Source organism: Oncorhynchus kisutch, linkage group LG9, assembly GCF_002021735.2.
Source record: "Oncorhynchus kisutch isolate 150728-3 linkage group LG9, Okis_V2, whole genome shotgun sequence".
NCBI lineage: Eukaryota > Metazoa > Chordata > Actinopteri > Salmoniformes > Salmonidae > Oncorhynchus > Oncorhynchus kisutch.
Genome location: NC_034182.2, coordinates 6,935,438 through 6,951,217, shown reverse-complemented (window position 1 = coordinate 6,951,217; position 15,780 = coordinate 6,935,438). Strand labels below are relative to the sequence as shown.

Here is a 15,780-nt window from a genome sequence, read left to right as displayed (position 1 = left end):
TACAGATGAACGTGGTACCTTCAGGCTTTTGGAAATTGCTCCCAAGGATGAACCAGACTTGTGGAGGTCTACGATTTCTTTTCTGAGGTCTTGGCTGATTTCTTTTGATTTTCCCATGATGTCAATCAAAGAGGCACTGAGTTTGAAGGTAGGCTTTGAAATACATCCACAGGTACACCTCTAATTGACTCAAATTATGCCAATTAGCCTATCATAAGCTTCTAAAGCCATGAGATAATTTTCTGGAATTTTCCAAGCTGTTTAAAGGCACAGTCAACTTAGTGTATGTAAACTTCTGACCCACTGTGTCACGTTCAGATCTTAGTTATTTTGTTATGTCTTTGTTTTAGTATGGTCATGGCGTGAGTTGGGTGGGTTGTCTATGTTCCTTTTTCTATGTGTTTGGCCTGGTATGGTTCTCAATCAGAGGCAGGTGTCATTAGTTGTCTCTGATCGAGAATCATACTTAGGTAGCCTTTTTCCCACCTGTGTGGTGTGGGTGATTGTTTTCTGTCTTTGTGTATGTCACCAGACTGGACTGTTTCATTTCGTGTCATTCTCTTTGTTATTTTTGTTTTAGTGTTCTGTGTTTAATAAAATCATCATGAACACATACCACGCTGCGCATTGGTCCTTCGATCCTTCCTACTACTCCTCCTCCTCAGAGGAGGAAGACGAGCGCTACACACTGGAATGAACTTTGAATTCATTGATGAATTTCTTTAGCAAAAGAATGAAGCATCATCTCAAAATGTTTTGTTCGTTTGTTTAAGTGTTCTTCGTTAATTAATTGGTCTCATCATTACGAAGAACGTGACAGAATAACCCAACAAATAAGGACCAAGCAGCGTGTGAATGAGGAGCGGACATCCTGGGCCCAGGAGAAAGATGAGTGGAAGACATCCTGGACCTGGGAGGAGGTAATGGCAGGGGACAAGACCCTGCCATGGAAGCAGGTGGAGATAGCACAGGAGGAAAGGCGACGATACGAGGAGTCAAGGCAACCACAGAAACCCCAATGTTTTTTTTGGGGGGGACACAAGGACATGTCAGCGGAGCCGAGGAGTAAACCAGCCCCAGTCTGGGAGAAGGAGGATTCGGAGGAGAGAGAAATGGGGGAGTTGTTGAGTTGGTGGAGGATGCACGGATTTGGAATAAAAGAACGTGTTGTCAGTTTGGTGCCACCTGAGTCAGCTCTCCGTACTTGTCCTGAAACGTGTGTTAAAGTTCCGGAACAATTGATGCCGGCTATACACACCAGGTCTCCAGTGTACCTTCAAGACCCAGTGCGTCCTGTGCCAACTCTCCGCACTCGCCCTGAGGTGTGTCACCAGCCCGGTACCACCAGTGCCGGCACCACGCACCGGGCCTCCAGTGCGCCTCCAGTGTCCAGTACGCCCTGTTCCTGCTCCTCGTACTCGCCCTGAGGCGCATGTCCCCAGCCCGGTACCACCAGTGCCGGAACCACGCACCAGGCCTACAGTGCGCCTCGGCAGTCCAGTACGCCCTGTTCCTCCTCCCCTCACTCGCCCTGAGGTGCGTACCACCAGTGCCGGCATCACGCACCAGGCCTACAGTGCGCCTCAGCAGTCCAGAGCGTCCAGCGACAGTACCCAGTCCAGAGCGTCCGGCGACGGGCCACAGTCCGGAACCTCCAACGAGTGGCCACAGTCCGGAACCTCCAACGAGTGGCCACAGTCCGGAACCTCCAACGAGTGGCCACAGTCCGGGACCTCCAACGAGTGGCCACAGTCCGGGACCTCCAACGAGTGGCCACAGTCCGGGACCTCCAACGACGGGCCACAGTCCGGAACCTCCAACGAGTGGCTACAGTCCGGAACCTCCAACGACGGGCCACAGTCCGGGGCCTCCAGCGATGGTCCCCTGTCCGGGGTCTCCAGCGACGGTCCCCAGCCCAGAACATCTGGCCATGGTCAACACAGCGAGGGTCCCCAGCCCAGGGCCTACGGCGAGGACTCAATGTAAAGAAGGGGGGCGGCGTCCAGAACCAGAGCCGCCAAAGAGGTTAGATGCCCACCCAGACCCTCCCATATAGGTTTATGTTTGCAGCTGGGAGTCCGCACCTTTTGGGGGGGGGGGGGGGGGGTACTGTCACGCCCTGACCTTAGTTATCTTTGTTTTCTTTATTATTTTGGTTAGGTCAGGGTGTGACGAGGGTGGTTTGTGTAGTTTTTGTAGTGTCTAGGGTTTTTTGTATGCCTAGGGATTGTTGTATATCCAGGTGTTTATGTCTATGGTTGCCTAGATTGGTTCCCAATCCGAGGCAGCTGTTTATCGTTGTCTCTGATTGGGGACCATATTTAGGTAGCCATATTCCTTGGGTTTTTCGTGGGTTATTGTCTATGTATAGTTGCCTGTGTCAGCAGTCGTTGTTATAGCTTCACGTTCGTTTTGTTATTTTGTTAGTGTTCTTCGTTTATTAAAAGAAGAATGTATTCTTATCATGCTGCGCCTTGGTCTCCTCGTGATGATAAATGTGACAATAACTCTTATTCAATATCTGTTACAGGACGTTCAGATTTCCAAATACCGTACTGCTAATATTGCTTCATTTCTTGCTGGCGGAAATACTTTGTGCTAAGAAGTACATTTATTTTACACATAAAATACATCAAAGTTAACATTCCTATAAAATCCCTATGCACACATATAAAATGCAACATGGTCGAGCTATTTAAAAATAAATAAATGAATGACGTTTTCTGATATTTCTTTCAAAATCTCATAACACTTGCCATTGAGTATCTGTTTAACAGTACAAAAAAAAATCTCATGTTTTATGTACAATTATTAGCTCAATAAGTGGTGTCCTGTGTACATATGGTTACTGTATGGTGTCCATTTTAGGACAGCGTCATGTGTCTTATGTCAATTATCACCAGAAAGCACAGCGATCACAGGAAATGAAAGTACTGTACACTACACTCTTAGAAAAATGGTTCCAAAAGGGTTCTTCAGCTGTCCCCATAGCAGAACCCTTTTTGTTCCAAATATAACCCTTTTTGGTTCCAGGTAGACCTCTTTTGGGTTCCATGTAGACCCATCTGTGGAAAGGGACAATCGAAGAACCCTTAAAATACTGACATCTGAGAGTGTAGTTCTGGAACTAGAACTTGGTTTCTGGCTCTGAGACCTGGGGAAAGCAAAGAGATTTAGATTTTATTTTGTCAGCTCATCTTACTGTAGTTGTATTTTTATGAATGATTTTTATGAATTACCTGTACCTCCACATGAGTTGCAACATTACAAGAGTTATCATTTTAAAGGGATTGGTGATTATTCATTACAAATTTAGAAAAGTCAATGACAAATAGATTTGATGGGTCCCTGTTACTTACATGTACAAATCTGTCCCTGCTACGCAAACTTGACACACCATTGCATTGGTTGCCATGGATAGTGGCTGTTGTTATAACCTGTAAGACAACATGATTCAAAAGAATGAGACAAGTTCCTGTGTATGAAGTGATGTGGGCCAAGATAAGGTTTGGCACCTCTTATCTAGTCTGTAAGGGTGGAAACATCAATAGATACACAGTATTTTTCTACAGGTAAATGTTATACCTTTTCACAGACTTTTGTGTTTTCAGAGTCTACTGGATGTTTCTCCAGGATATGCAGCATGGCATCGTGGAGAGTCAGGAAAAACATGGACGACTTCACCTCGTCATCAAAGAACATACAGCTGTGCAGTTTCTTCAGGATGTACGCTTTGGACAGAAGAGATAGATATCGTTAGATCAATCACTTCACCTCTATTTGTTTCAGAGTGATTGAAGTCAGTGTTGAAGAGAAAAAGGGAGAAGGAATAGATGGGACAGATGGCTTGTCTTAAACCAGGCTTACCGTCACATGCCACAATGTAGACCTCAACTTCAACCCGAATGAGCTCTTTGAGTGCCTATAGAACACAGCAAAATATCAGTACCCAGCGAGTAGAAATACTCTGGTGAAATATACAATCATCCCCACATTCCCCAGGGTTGTAACGGAAGAGTTTTGCTTCACCGCTTTTAGTCCCTTGAGGGCAGAGATGTCGAGGAAGGAGACGGCTGAGAAGTCCAGGATCAGGCTGTGGACGTCTACTCTGGGGACATGGATGTTGGCAGGAAGCTCAGAGTTCCAGTTCACCTGGACAGGAAGGTCCTTGAAGTCAGTGGGCTGATCCAGTTCCTCCATGTTGCTCTCATCCTCAGACTCCTCAATGGGACCAGAGCTGATGAGCAGTAGGCCTTTCTGCACCGGGAGAACCACAACATTACCACAACCTCTTATTGTGAAAACCTGACTACATGTAGAAGGTGATCTTTGGAGGTCCACCCACCACTATGGGATGATGATTAATTTGTTTTTCATATACATGCAACCCCAAGACCATACTGATAAGGCATGCACGGGGACGACTACCTATAGGTAGGAACTGCAGCGTGTGCATGATGTCTGTTGATTTTGGATTGCTAAAAGTATGTTGTTGCCAGGTGTGAAACTAATGTTTTGGGCTAGACTGATTTATGACATACTTATGGCCATTTGAATTCAACTTTATGATACAGGGGGCTCTTGTAAAGTGTTAACGAGGTAACTTTGTGAGTGGAAGTTATGTTTTAATGGGTTTCTAAGGGCAACAGATAAGTGCACCACCACTCACAGATGTCATCTGCAGCTCTCCTTTCTTTAGAAGTTTCCTGATCGTCCTCAGGGCTTTGTTTCTCTTTCTCAACACCCTCAAAGGGTTAAAGCCTACCTGAAAACACATCAAAGTCAAGTTGAACCCGAATTAGAAATTGCACACATGAATGTGGGAGTAACTGTTACACATGGGCTTTATTGTGAATGGGACATATTGTTTACCACTGCCTTGGCCATCATACAGATCAAGGTTAAACTTCATCTTATCTTATCTGCATGTGCTTAGTGTTTAGTAAGGTGCAAGTAAAACTATAGCAACACCAATTTGTATGGGCACTATTGCAATACAACCTGGTATACTATATTACCTCATACATTGAGGTGGTATGTGTTTATTTGACCATTCTTTAGGACCTCTTTCCATTGGATCAAATCCGATGAGAAAATAAGATGTCTTAATAAGTAGATCCATGAATCATTACCTTATTTGACCATGTCATGGAAATTGTAATGCAAAAGGCCTACGTGTAAATGTGTTTGGAAGAATTCTTCATTTTACACGTCTAATTGTGTATAATTGCTTACGTACAGCTTCCACCAGCTTGCCTCTGAAAAAATCTATATTGGCAAAGAAGATGGGTGACGGTATCCTGAAGATCTTCACACCCTCTGGCTCATAGATCTGGAAAGAGATATATAGACAATAGAACAAGGGCCATGTGTAGACACACCATCTTCACAGTCTTGTAAGATGAAAAGATAATGGTGAGTATCTTTAGTTCACATTACAGCTTACTCACACTCATGTAATCCTTGCGGTCTTTGTAGATATCTGTTCCTGTGATATTGGCCAGGACACTGCAACGTGGGCTGGAATAGAATGTATGCAGAAATGTCACTATGACATTGTGTTCCAGGGTTGGGGTTCATTCTGAATTGAGTTGTGAATTGGTCTTTAATTCCAATTCAATTATTGAATTTGAATTAAATGTGAATTGGCCACATCCCACAGGAAGCAGCATTTTAACGGAATTTGAATTGAAGGAAGTAGAATTGAATTCAATGAAATTCATTGTAATTCAAATGGATCATTTATTCCATACATCATTATGCACATGTTAATTTTGACATGATGCATGGTTATCAATACTTGAAACATTTCATTTTTAAAACTCATCCTCCTAAAAAGAGTATTAAATAATTAACAGTGGTCTGGAAATATTCTAAGATAATTTTGTCTGTAATAATTCACAATTCACTTACACGTTATTAAATATTTAGAAAAATACATTTCCCACAATGCATTAAACTCAACACTCCATAAAGAAGTGAACAGCTAAACATTTGAGGGTAAAAATACAAATAAAACACTGAGTTATAATCCCATTTTTCTTGATGGTATCTGTATTCTTGAGTAAGAGGTGGCAGATTTTTGGGGGCAAAATATTTATCAAAGGAATGAGACTCGTCTGTTTCATGTCTCAGTTGAATTTATTTGAATTGCTTTGAATTCAATTATACTTCCTTTCATTAAAATGCAATTCAAATTATGCTTCCTGTGATGTGTGGCCAATTTGAATTTCAATACTTGGGTTGAATTGAATCAAATTCCGAAATGTTGAATTGACCCCAACCCTGGTGTCCACCTCCAAATAACATTGAAAACTGACAAAGAATAAAAACAGACACAAGTTCAACTTTTTTTGAGGTATTTGGAGATTTGTGCCCACACTCACAACTGAGCCCTGAAGACAACGGTGAGTAGCTCGATCCCTAAACCTACAGCCAGCCCCAGATCCAGCCCCAACAGGATGGAAGCCAGGCAGGTCACCACCCACACCACCTGGATAAAGACATGGAGGGGAGACAGGACACGGGGATTGAATTGGAAGGGATTGGGGGAAATATGAGTTCATTATTACAGTTGGTAAAGACATCACTCCGTGTTTCCATTTTAGGTGTAGTTCAGTGGGAGTGTCTCAGAAGACTCACACAGTCGGGCCGGTCTCTCCTCCACAGGTAAGGGACTTCTCTGATCTGCATCAACATCCCCTTCAGGTTGACTATGACCACTGCCCCCAGCACCGACTGTCAACACAGAGGGAAAAGGTCAGGCAATGACATCTTTGATGATCAGTCACAAGAGTTGCACAAGACTTCCATCTAAATTCCAGTGCTCCTATCTACTTCATACAGTGTGATTCAATACATAATGTTCTAATCTTAGATGTTATGTCCCCTATATAGGGGACTTTGAGCGGTTCTGGACTGGTTCCGACTGACATTTTGGTGAATGCCTTAGGGTCCAGTGCAATATAATGCCAGAAAGACCCATCTGTCTGCTCTCCGCTTCCGCTCGAGCTGACTTGAAGTGTCAGGTTTCAGACCCCACATTTGCATAGGAAGTGACATGTCACATTTTCTGACCTATCCAGACAAAGAAGCGATTTAAATGACAGAGCCCATATAAGGTGAAAGTCTAGTGAATCCAACGGTTGTCGTTTCATCTCACTTGAATATTCTCAGCCGGATTTAAGAGCTCTCAACATGAAAACATACTAAATTGTTTCATAGAAGAACACTTTCTCTTGGTCACAGACAGACAAAATCACTTAGTGCTTAAAGCTGAAGTTGTAGCGAGTCTGCACACATTTGAATGGTGTCCCTGCGCTGCTCAGTGGACTTTTATGAAATAGTGTTATATGAAATTGTGCAAACATTGTATTCCCACTATGTATGATCATATTTATTTTACAGTTACAAGAAAGGTGAAATCTTATGGTAAGTAGTTTATCATAGTAGTTTATCATATTGTTACTATATTTAGGAAGCATTTCTGTATTTTCAGGCCCTATTGCCCCACTTTTGTTGAATAAGAAAAACAAATGTGATTTTCAATATTTTGATATTATATTTGTACTGTGTACTTAAGCTTGTGTCCTCAAAAGTGAGTACACCTCAGCAATTTATATATATATATATATATATTTTTTTTTTACAGACAGATGAGTTCCAGAACTTTCTAAAACTATGCAATATTACCAGTTATTGTTTATGGCCATCTCATGAAAAATAATTACCCAAATGTATGTCTATTTAGGCAGAACTCAAAATGTTGCCCTATCATTCAACTCCTAAAGCCAATTATATTGTAAATACTGAGTGAGTTTTACCTTTGGGAGTGGCTCCAATAAGAACCCGATAGCCAAGGTGACGACCATCACGATGAGCGCTGACAGTAGCCCAGCAATCTGAAATGATGAAATGACACTTTATTTGACTCACATTTAGCTATTCATAAAACAACTACAGATAAGCACTGTTTAAGCAGTGTTTGCCTTTGATATATTTAATATATATATATTATTATCATTATTCATTAACTTGGTGCATTGTAACTCTGAGCCAATTCTATCAATTCTCACTATGTACTGTAGGTCACGAGTCACGACAAACTATATCACATTCTCTCTCCCATTTGTACAATTCTATCTGGTTTGGACTATGATAAGTTATCAGTTATTATTACAATAAAGATAGGGAGACCCAAATAGGTCAATATTTCATAACATTTACAGCTACATCTCTGGGATAAAGAACTTGTACAGGAAGGAACTCTAAGTATGGTTGTGTGTCTGTATTCTCAGACAGCCTCTTGGTCTAGTAGTTTACCTGGGTTTTACCACCTGTACTCTCCTGTACCGCACTCCTGGAGAGAGCTGTGCTTGCTGCAAACGACTTAAAGGCTGCTCCAATGATGTTACTGGCCCCAAAAGCTATCAGCTCCTAGAGAGCAAAACAAGCACAAGTACATGTTCTGGAACCGTTGATATTAGTTCAAGTCTTATGTTGATAGTTTGTATTAGGCTGACACCCCTCATTCACAAGCAACAATAATCAAATTTTTCTGTACCACCTCGGCTTCCAACCCCTCCTCCTAATGTTCTGGTTTTGGGACTCACCTGATTTCCGTCTATGATGTAATCGTGTTTGACTGAGTAGACCTTGGCGACAGAGAAGGCTACAGCAAAGCCCACTATGGCCATAGGGAACGCCTCAACAGCAGTCTGCCCGAAGATCTGCATGTTCGGGCCCATAGGGGACTCATACCTAACAGATTGAGAGGGAGAGGTATTGTTAGATTATTTTCCCATCTATTCTCAGCCATTTTAACATGCAGCAAACATCTTTTTATATGTGCTTACCCCACTGGAATACGGCCGACAACATCAACTTTATAATTCACCCGGAAGTTGAATGCATAGGAAACGCCACAAGCGATGACAGTCTGCCAAAGTCATTACCAAAATCAATGTATCAGTTATTAGCATGACTAATGCAATCTGGTGATAAAACAGTATATTTCATGTATTTTCCTACAATTCACCTGATTGTCCTCATCTGCCGTACTGTGAGTCAGTGTGAGAATAAAACATCAATACTGTACATTTCGCAAAAGCTGGCTCCTTCAATATACTCTTAGAAAAAAGGGTTCCAAAAGGGTTCTTTGGCTGTTCCCATAGGATAACTCTTTTTGCTTCCGGGTAGAACCCTTTTTGCTTCCAGGTAGAACTCTTTTGGGTACCATGCAGAACCCTCTATGTAAAAGGTTATACATGGAAATCAAAATGGCTCTACCTGGAAACAAAAAGGGTTCTCCTATGGGAACAGCCGAAGATCCCTTTCAGGTTCTAGATAGCACATTTTATTCTAAGAGTGTACTAAGATAGGAACAAGAGAGTGACTGTTCAGGATAAGAATAGCAATGCTTCCCGATGCTTATCTGTGATAATATGATCTGTACTTTGTGCAAGTGCATACTCACATTCAAATGTATATTAAATCGTGAGACACATCTCCATAAACAGTGCCCTGCATGGCAACACCTTTTTCTTATCTCTTTGAAAAAAAGGTGCTATCTAGAACCTAAAAGGGTTCTTCGGCTGTCCCAGTAGGATAAACCTTTGTAGAACCCTTTTTGGTTCCAGGTAGAACCCTTTTGTTTCCAGATAAACCCCATTGGGTTATTTTTTCTAAGAATGTAAATTCAATGGTGCCCCGATTGAGGCTTGTTCTCGCCACACTGTTTCCCAATTCTGATCTGTGTATGCTGACATATAGACCTGTAGCCCCGGTTGTGATGACATAGTGCACACATTGCCACTCACCATGATAACCTCTATGGGGATTGGAACAGGCAGCTTGGCTTTGTATCTATCGTTGATCTCCTTCACTATGAACACCACCACCATGATCAATATGGACGTCACCAGGTCACACACGTTGGTCTTCTCAATCTGGACAAAGATCTTCTCCAGGGTCTGAGGAAGACGTCAGTTAATATTGATGACAGTAATGAAGAACCAGTTACAGGGTGTGAGAGTTCAGTCAGAGGTCTCTACACCAAGCCATGACTCATGAATTATAGCTTTTTCTGAAATCTTGTGGGCACTTGAGGAAGATCTGTGCTTAACTGTGTAAGATAAGATCCAATGAGATACTTGTTTAGCTTATCAACACTCTTTTATTCCTCAGAGCTTTAGAAACCGATCAGATATGAGGGATAAGATTTGAGGGAGTTAATGAATATATATCTGGCATAGCTAAGCCATTACATATTTGGATATCAGTTGAAAAAATCAGACTGTTGCATTGAAAGACATTTGACCTCATCCGGTCTCTCTTCCTGGACTCACATAAACGATGGACAGCGGTCCACTGAGTCCCGGCACCACCAGGCCCAACACAAACTTTAGCTGGGACACCAGGATGTGGACAGCAGCCGCGGTGGTGAACCCAGACACCAGCGTGTCTGACAGGTACATGACGATGAAGCCTACCTGCAGCAGACCCATGGCCAGCTGGGAGAGAAGCAGAGGACTCATGTTAGAATATGGGAGAATTGTTCATTTTAGATTTAGATTACAGAGAGATACCGTATGAGTAATGTACAGTACATGAGTGATAATGTTGAGGTAATGATGGTGTTTTACCTGCATTATCCCCATGAGGAAGGTGACAGAGGCGGCCACCATTACTCTCTGCTCATCGATGGTCAGCCCCTCAAACCCAGTGATGTTGACTGGGGGGCCTTCGTCAGGCACAAGCCTCGTCACCACTGCACCCACCATGAGGCTCAGAACAGGGAACGCCCCTGGAGTGAGTGGGGTGAGGAGAAAGAGAGAGGGAGCGAAGATGAGGAAGCAGTGGATGGAAAGTGGAGAGGTGGGCAGAGAGAGGGCGGTAAGTACAGTAAAAAGGTGTGATGGCTTGTGATGGTCAGAGCAAAACACTGTACACACACACACACACACACACACACACACACACACACACACACACACACACACACACATGCACAGTACTTACCTACTGAGATATGTCTGGAAGTGCCAAGGAAGAAGTAGACGATCACGGGGAAGAATGCAGTGAAGAGTCCGTACCATGGAGGGAGGGAGGCCAGCAGGGAGTATGCCAGACCTGTCAATCAAACAAAAACAATGAACAACAATTTACAGCGCATGCTAAATAACTCCACCATCAGTCACTAGAGACTATGGCAGCATTCAAGAGTCATCATGATCCAGATGTTTTAAGTATCTATTGGCTCTACTGTGTGCCAATGCTAATACTGTGATAATAACGCCTGCTAATAAAGATACGTTACCATCTCTTCTTTCAATAAACACCTATTAATAGGTGTCTAGGATCAGATAATGTATTTTAGGTGATACCACCATTGGACCTGATTACAGTTCTGTAAAACCATAGTTCATCAATATTCTTCAATTTCAATAACAGCCCTCTCTCTCTCTATCAATGCTCAAAGTGTATGTTTTTGTGACGTTAATGAGGAGGTCTACAGTTCTTTATCAAATTATTTCTCAAAAAGTGCTATAGGAACTGCTTTGATAGATCTGAAGATGCACACTGGTTGATTGAGGTGGGTTAGAGTGGGTATTAGCTTCACCTTGTAGAACAGCTACCAGTCCAGTGCTGACCCCAGATACAATATCACTCAGCAACCATTCCTTCAGCTGGTAGATTCTCATCCAACCAATGAAAGGCAGCAGAGAAAGCGCTGCGTTCTTAGCGCGCTTGAGGTCACAACTACAGTTAACACACACACCATTTTTAGTTAGTCTCCACAGGCATGACTTACTAATAGTTGATAACATCTAAGCATCTTGATGCACACATTTTTAGACATAGAGTATATAAGATGATAGGGCTGATCTTTAAGCTAGACGTATGCTTTTAAAGAACAGTTACCGTATCTGTAAGCAAACTAAAGACAATCAGGGTGTCTCAGGTAAAATGTCATGTGGGCCCACCCGTCCACACCAAACGAAGACTAAACTCCTGAAGTGATTTGAGTGGTAATAACCGACAACTGCAACTGCACTCCTACAGTGACTTGAGTCATGATAACCCACAACTGCAAAGCAGTTTCATTGTCAAATCAGCAAACAACTTCCGGCAGTACCCCTATCGCGGACATTGCCATTGGATGCGCTGAATTGCATGAATTATAATCCCAAGCAACCTTGTTACAAGTTGGTACACTGGAATGTGTGTTGTAATAATCGTGACAATGACCGAAGGAGCAGCGTTACATGTCCGACACCGCCAAAACACCAGCTATGCAAATGTCTGCTATCGCTGGTTAACTCTTGATCTGATTGAATTTAGGCCGAAGTGTTGCATCCATGCACTGCAGCCCATCATAAGGCTACCTTCAGTGTTACACAAAACAACACAAGCAAAACAACAGAAGAAACTTGATTGGTTCTTACGTGAAATACTGCTTGACATGGTGCCGCAGGGTCTTATGGTGCCTGTGGATCTTCTCATGTTCGTCTGCGAAGGCGTCCTCTGAGTAGAGTGGCCTGGTGACCACGTACTGCTTCATCTTTACCCTCTTCTTCTCGATGAGTGGTGCGGCACCTGTTCCTCACAGGGTCTCTGAGACCCATCAATCACATTTTAGTACAGGCTCCTGTCATATCTTTCTCTCCTGCCTTTGAAAGTAACTTGGCACAGACGATCACTGTGGAGCTGCTGCACAACAAAGGTATAGCTACCGTCACACACTAACTACATCAGCCTGTGTCATTAATGTCACAGTTCTGTGCTGTCCAGTGGACCAGCTGCGACTGGCATGGCTGGGCAGGGCCTGTGCTGCCTGTCAGCTTTGACCAGGTTAGAGTGGTCTGGGTTAAATAAGGGTTCTGATACCATTATAATACACAGGAGAACACAGGCAAGGTTGTCCTATATTACAAACAGTTTTTACTAAAGGTAATACAAAATAAAAAACTCTTAAGAAAGTGTTATGTCACCAACTGCCACATCCAGATATCAGATGGAAAGATAGATAAATTAAGATACTTTCTATCTTTAATTGTAATAAATGATAAGCAAGGTACTAGAATAATACATAACACTAACTCTTACCTGACTAGTTTATCTGAGTACGCAGCTTCAGTGTATCCAAACGTTGCCTGTCTTTCTCTTTCTCTCCGCACAGAGGAACACCCTAAGATTATCTGGGACCGGGACCCTTGGGAATGTTGCAATTAACAAATCCCCTCTACCGGGTTGCTTATCGTTCATAACTGTAATTATTAACAGCAATTATGATGCAGTCATCACACGCCAGCCCAGCCCTATCCTTGACCATTGTTCTTATGGATAAATGCCCTGGCACAGTGCCTCAACTTTCAATGATTACTGAGTGTGTCTGAGATCTCCACTTATGGGCAGGGTGGGGAGGGCTGGACAGTGGTCGTGGCTGTACACTGGACATCAGTGGACGTTTCGTGGTAGAGGTTCAGGTTAGGGTTGAGGTTAAACATGGATGAATATGATGAGGGGTAGCAGTACTACTATACAATAATAACCTGCTCTCAACTTTCAAACTGGCTAATGCTGTGAGACTCATTGCAGCGACACAGAAGGGATATTGCTGTTCATCTGGGGTTGGGGTGTCAGTGCAGGGGGGTGTCTTGTTATACTTAACAGTAGGTCTTACATGAATCCTATCTAAAGTATACATCTGAAGAAATTCAAGAATAAACAATGTAAAAAATATAATAGTAGTTGTTTTGTCCCCCCTGTTATGACCCAATTTCATCATACCTATAGTACATGCTGACCCCTTGTCATACAAATCCCTACAGCATACCTATTTACAGCCTATCTATATACACTATAAATCAGGGGTCCTTAATTACATTTAGACACAGGACAATTTATTCTTGAGTGAATGGTCGGGGGGCTGGAACATAGTCATAAATCATTTGTACACTGCAAATTTACCCAAAGAAGCACAAACAGATAAAGTATTTGACAAAAACAGAATCATTTCAAACCTTGATTGCATTGGGATACGATCACAAATGCCTCTCTATTTATGTGTGGGGATACTTGGGAACAGATTTCCTAACCACAGGCGGGCCGAATATGGCACTTTTGGGGAACCCTGCAGCATAAATGATGGACCAGATCAAACTGAATTTTCACTCTCTATGAAAACATATTACCTTGACCCAGAAGTTGTTGTGTGACCAGTTGATAAGCTACAGGTATCTCTGCTTTATGTTATCATCACAGTTTTATTACTGTAAAATAGTACATGTTTTTGATGGCTTTCAAAGCTGCATTCCAGTCAAGCGAAAATATCATGTCTGTGGGAATGACCTCATAGGTGTGTGTGTGTGCGTCTGTGCATGTGTGTGTACAATATGTTTATGTGTGTGTAGGGGAAGGTTACTTTATTCTCTGTTTTTATTGTATATTTATTACTTACAGTACCCGAAGAAACATAATTGGGGTGTATGTTTCGCTGGTTGATGTTTAATATCATGAATCTTGCACAGGAGGCAGAACTGAGCGATTTCCTTTAGATGGGCCAGCTGCAAAGTCAAAATTGTCTATATTGTAAAAATCCACAAAAACAAAAATTTTCTTTTTGGTCTTAATTTAAGGTTACGGTTAGGCGTTACTGTTAGTAGTGTGTTTAAGGTTAGGGTTAAGGTTAAGGTTAGGTTTCAATTCTGATTTTATGATTTTGTGACTGTGCCAACTAGTGACCACTAGTGCCCCCAGAACTAGATTCATGACAAAAAAATGCTAACCTGCATCTATTCTGACCTTCTCATGTTTACATTAAAAAAAAATCAAGATAGCGTTTCCTAAATCAAAAGAAGCACATCCTCATATTAACATTATTCATTGTTACTGCCTCGTCATGCAATTTTGTTCTGTTCGTTATAGACCGGGCCTTTGTTCTCCAAGACTTTGACATGTGTGTTGTCAGATTTGTAATGTCTGATAAAGGCTGGATTGCTCCGTTAACGACTCCAAGGACAAATAGTTTCCACTGACTCCCTACTCCTGCCCTTTCCACTCAGAAAGGCAGATTAAAGAAAAGATAAGTATCTCACAGAGCAAAGTGAGCTGAGTGACTTCGTTGTGACCTATTTTGACAGTGATATGATTGAGGTATGTGAAGAATGACTAATATAACTGTTTAATAACTGTTTGTGATGGTCTGTTTACGTTTTAGGTTTTTGTGTGTAGGTTTTTGTAAGTAAGTAAGTAATTTAAAAGGACAATTATTGTTGATTCGTCATATGTGAATACAATTGACTTCTGGAAAGTTCCTCGGCATACACATCACGGACAAACTGAAATGGTCCACCCACACAGACAGCATGGTGAAGAAGAAGCAAAAGCGCCTCTTCAACCTCAGGAGGCTGAAGAAATTTGGCTTGTCTCTGAAAACACTCACAAAATTTTACAGATGCACAATCGAGAGCATCCTGTCAACTGCTCTGCCCACAACCGCAAGGCTCTCCAGTGGGTAGTGAGGTCTGCACAAACCATCACCGGGGGCAATCTACCTGCCCTCCAGGACACCTACATCATCTAATGTCACAGAAAGGCCAAAAAGATCATCAAGGACAACAACCACCTGAGCCACTGCCTGTTCACCCCGCTATCATCCAGAAGGCGAGGTCAGTACAGGCGCATCAAAGCTGGGACCAAGAGACTGAAAAGCAGCTTCTATTTCAAGGCCATCAAACTGTTAAACAGCCATCACTAACATTGAGTGGCTGCTGCCAA

At 42.4% G+C, this 15,780-nt stretch overlaps 1 protein-coding gene across 1 annotated transcript; it reads right to left on the bottom strand.

The window, feature by feature from the left end:
- Positions 1-2,589: 2,589 nt before the first annotated feature.
- LOC109896385 (chloride anion exchanger) lies at positions 2,590-13,237 on the bottom strand. Its single transcript, XM_031831690.1, has 21 exons — positions 13,108-13,237; positions 12,447-12,615; positions 11,621-11,760; positions 11,020-11,130; positions 10,644-10,804; positions 10,347-10,511; positions 9,819-9,971; positions 8,856-8,938; positions 8,613-8,760; positions 8,323-8,436; positions 7,824-7,901; positions 6,643-6,738; positions 6,387-6,493; positions 5,451-5,520; positions 5,240-5,332; positions 4,670-4,765; positions 4,030-4,257; positions 3,868-3,922; positions 3,586-3,731; positions 3,360-3,437; positions 2,590-3,154 (listed from the first exon to the last, which is right to left on the bottom strand). Exons 2-21 carry the CDS (start codon positions 12,560-12,562, stop codon positions 3,128-3,130), a joined length of 2,265 nt encoding a protein of 754 aa, XP_031687550.1. The 5' UTR covers positions 12,563-12,615; positions 13,108-13,237; the 3' UTR covers positions 2,590-3,127.
- Positions 13,238-15,780: the final 2,543 nt, after the last annotated feature.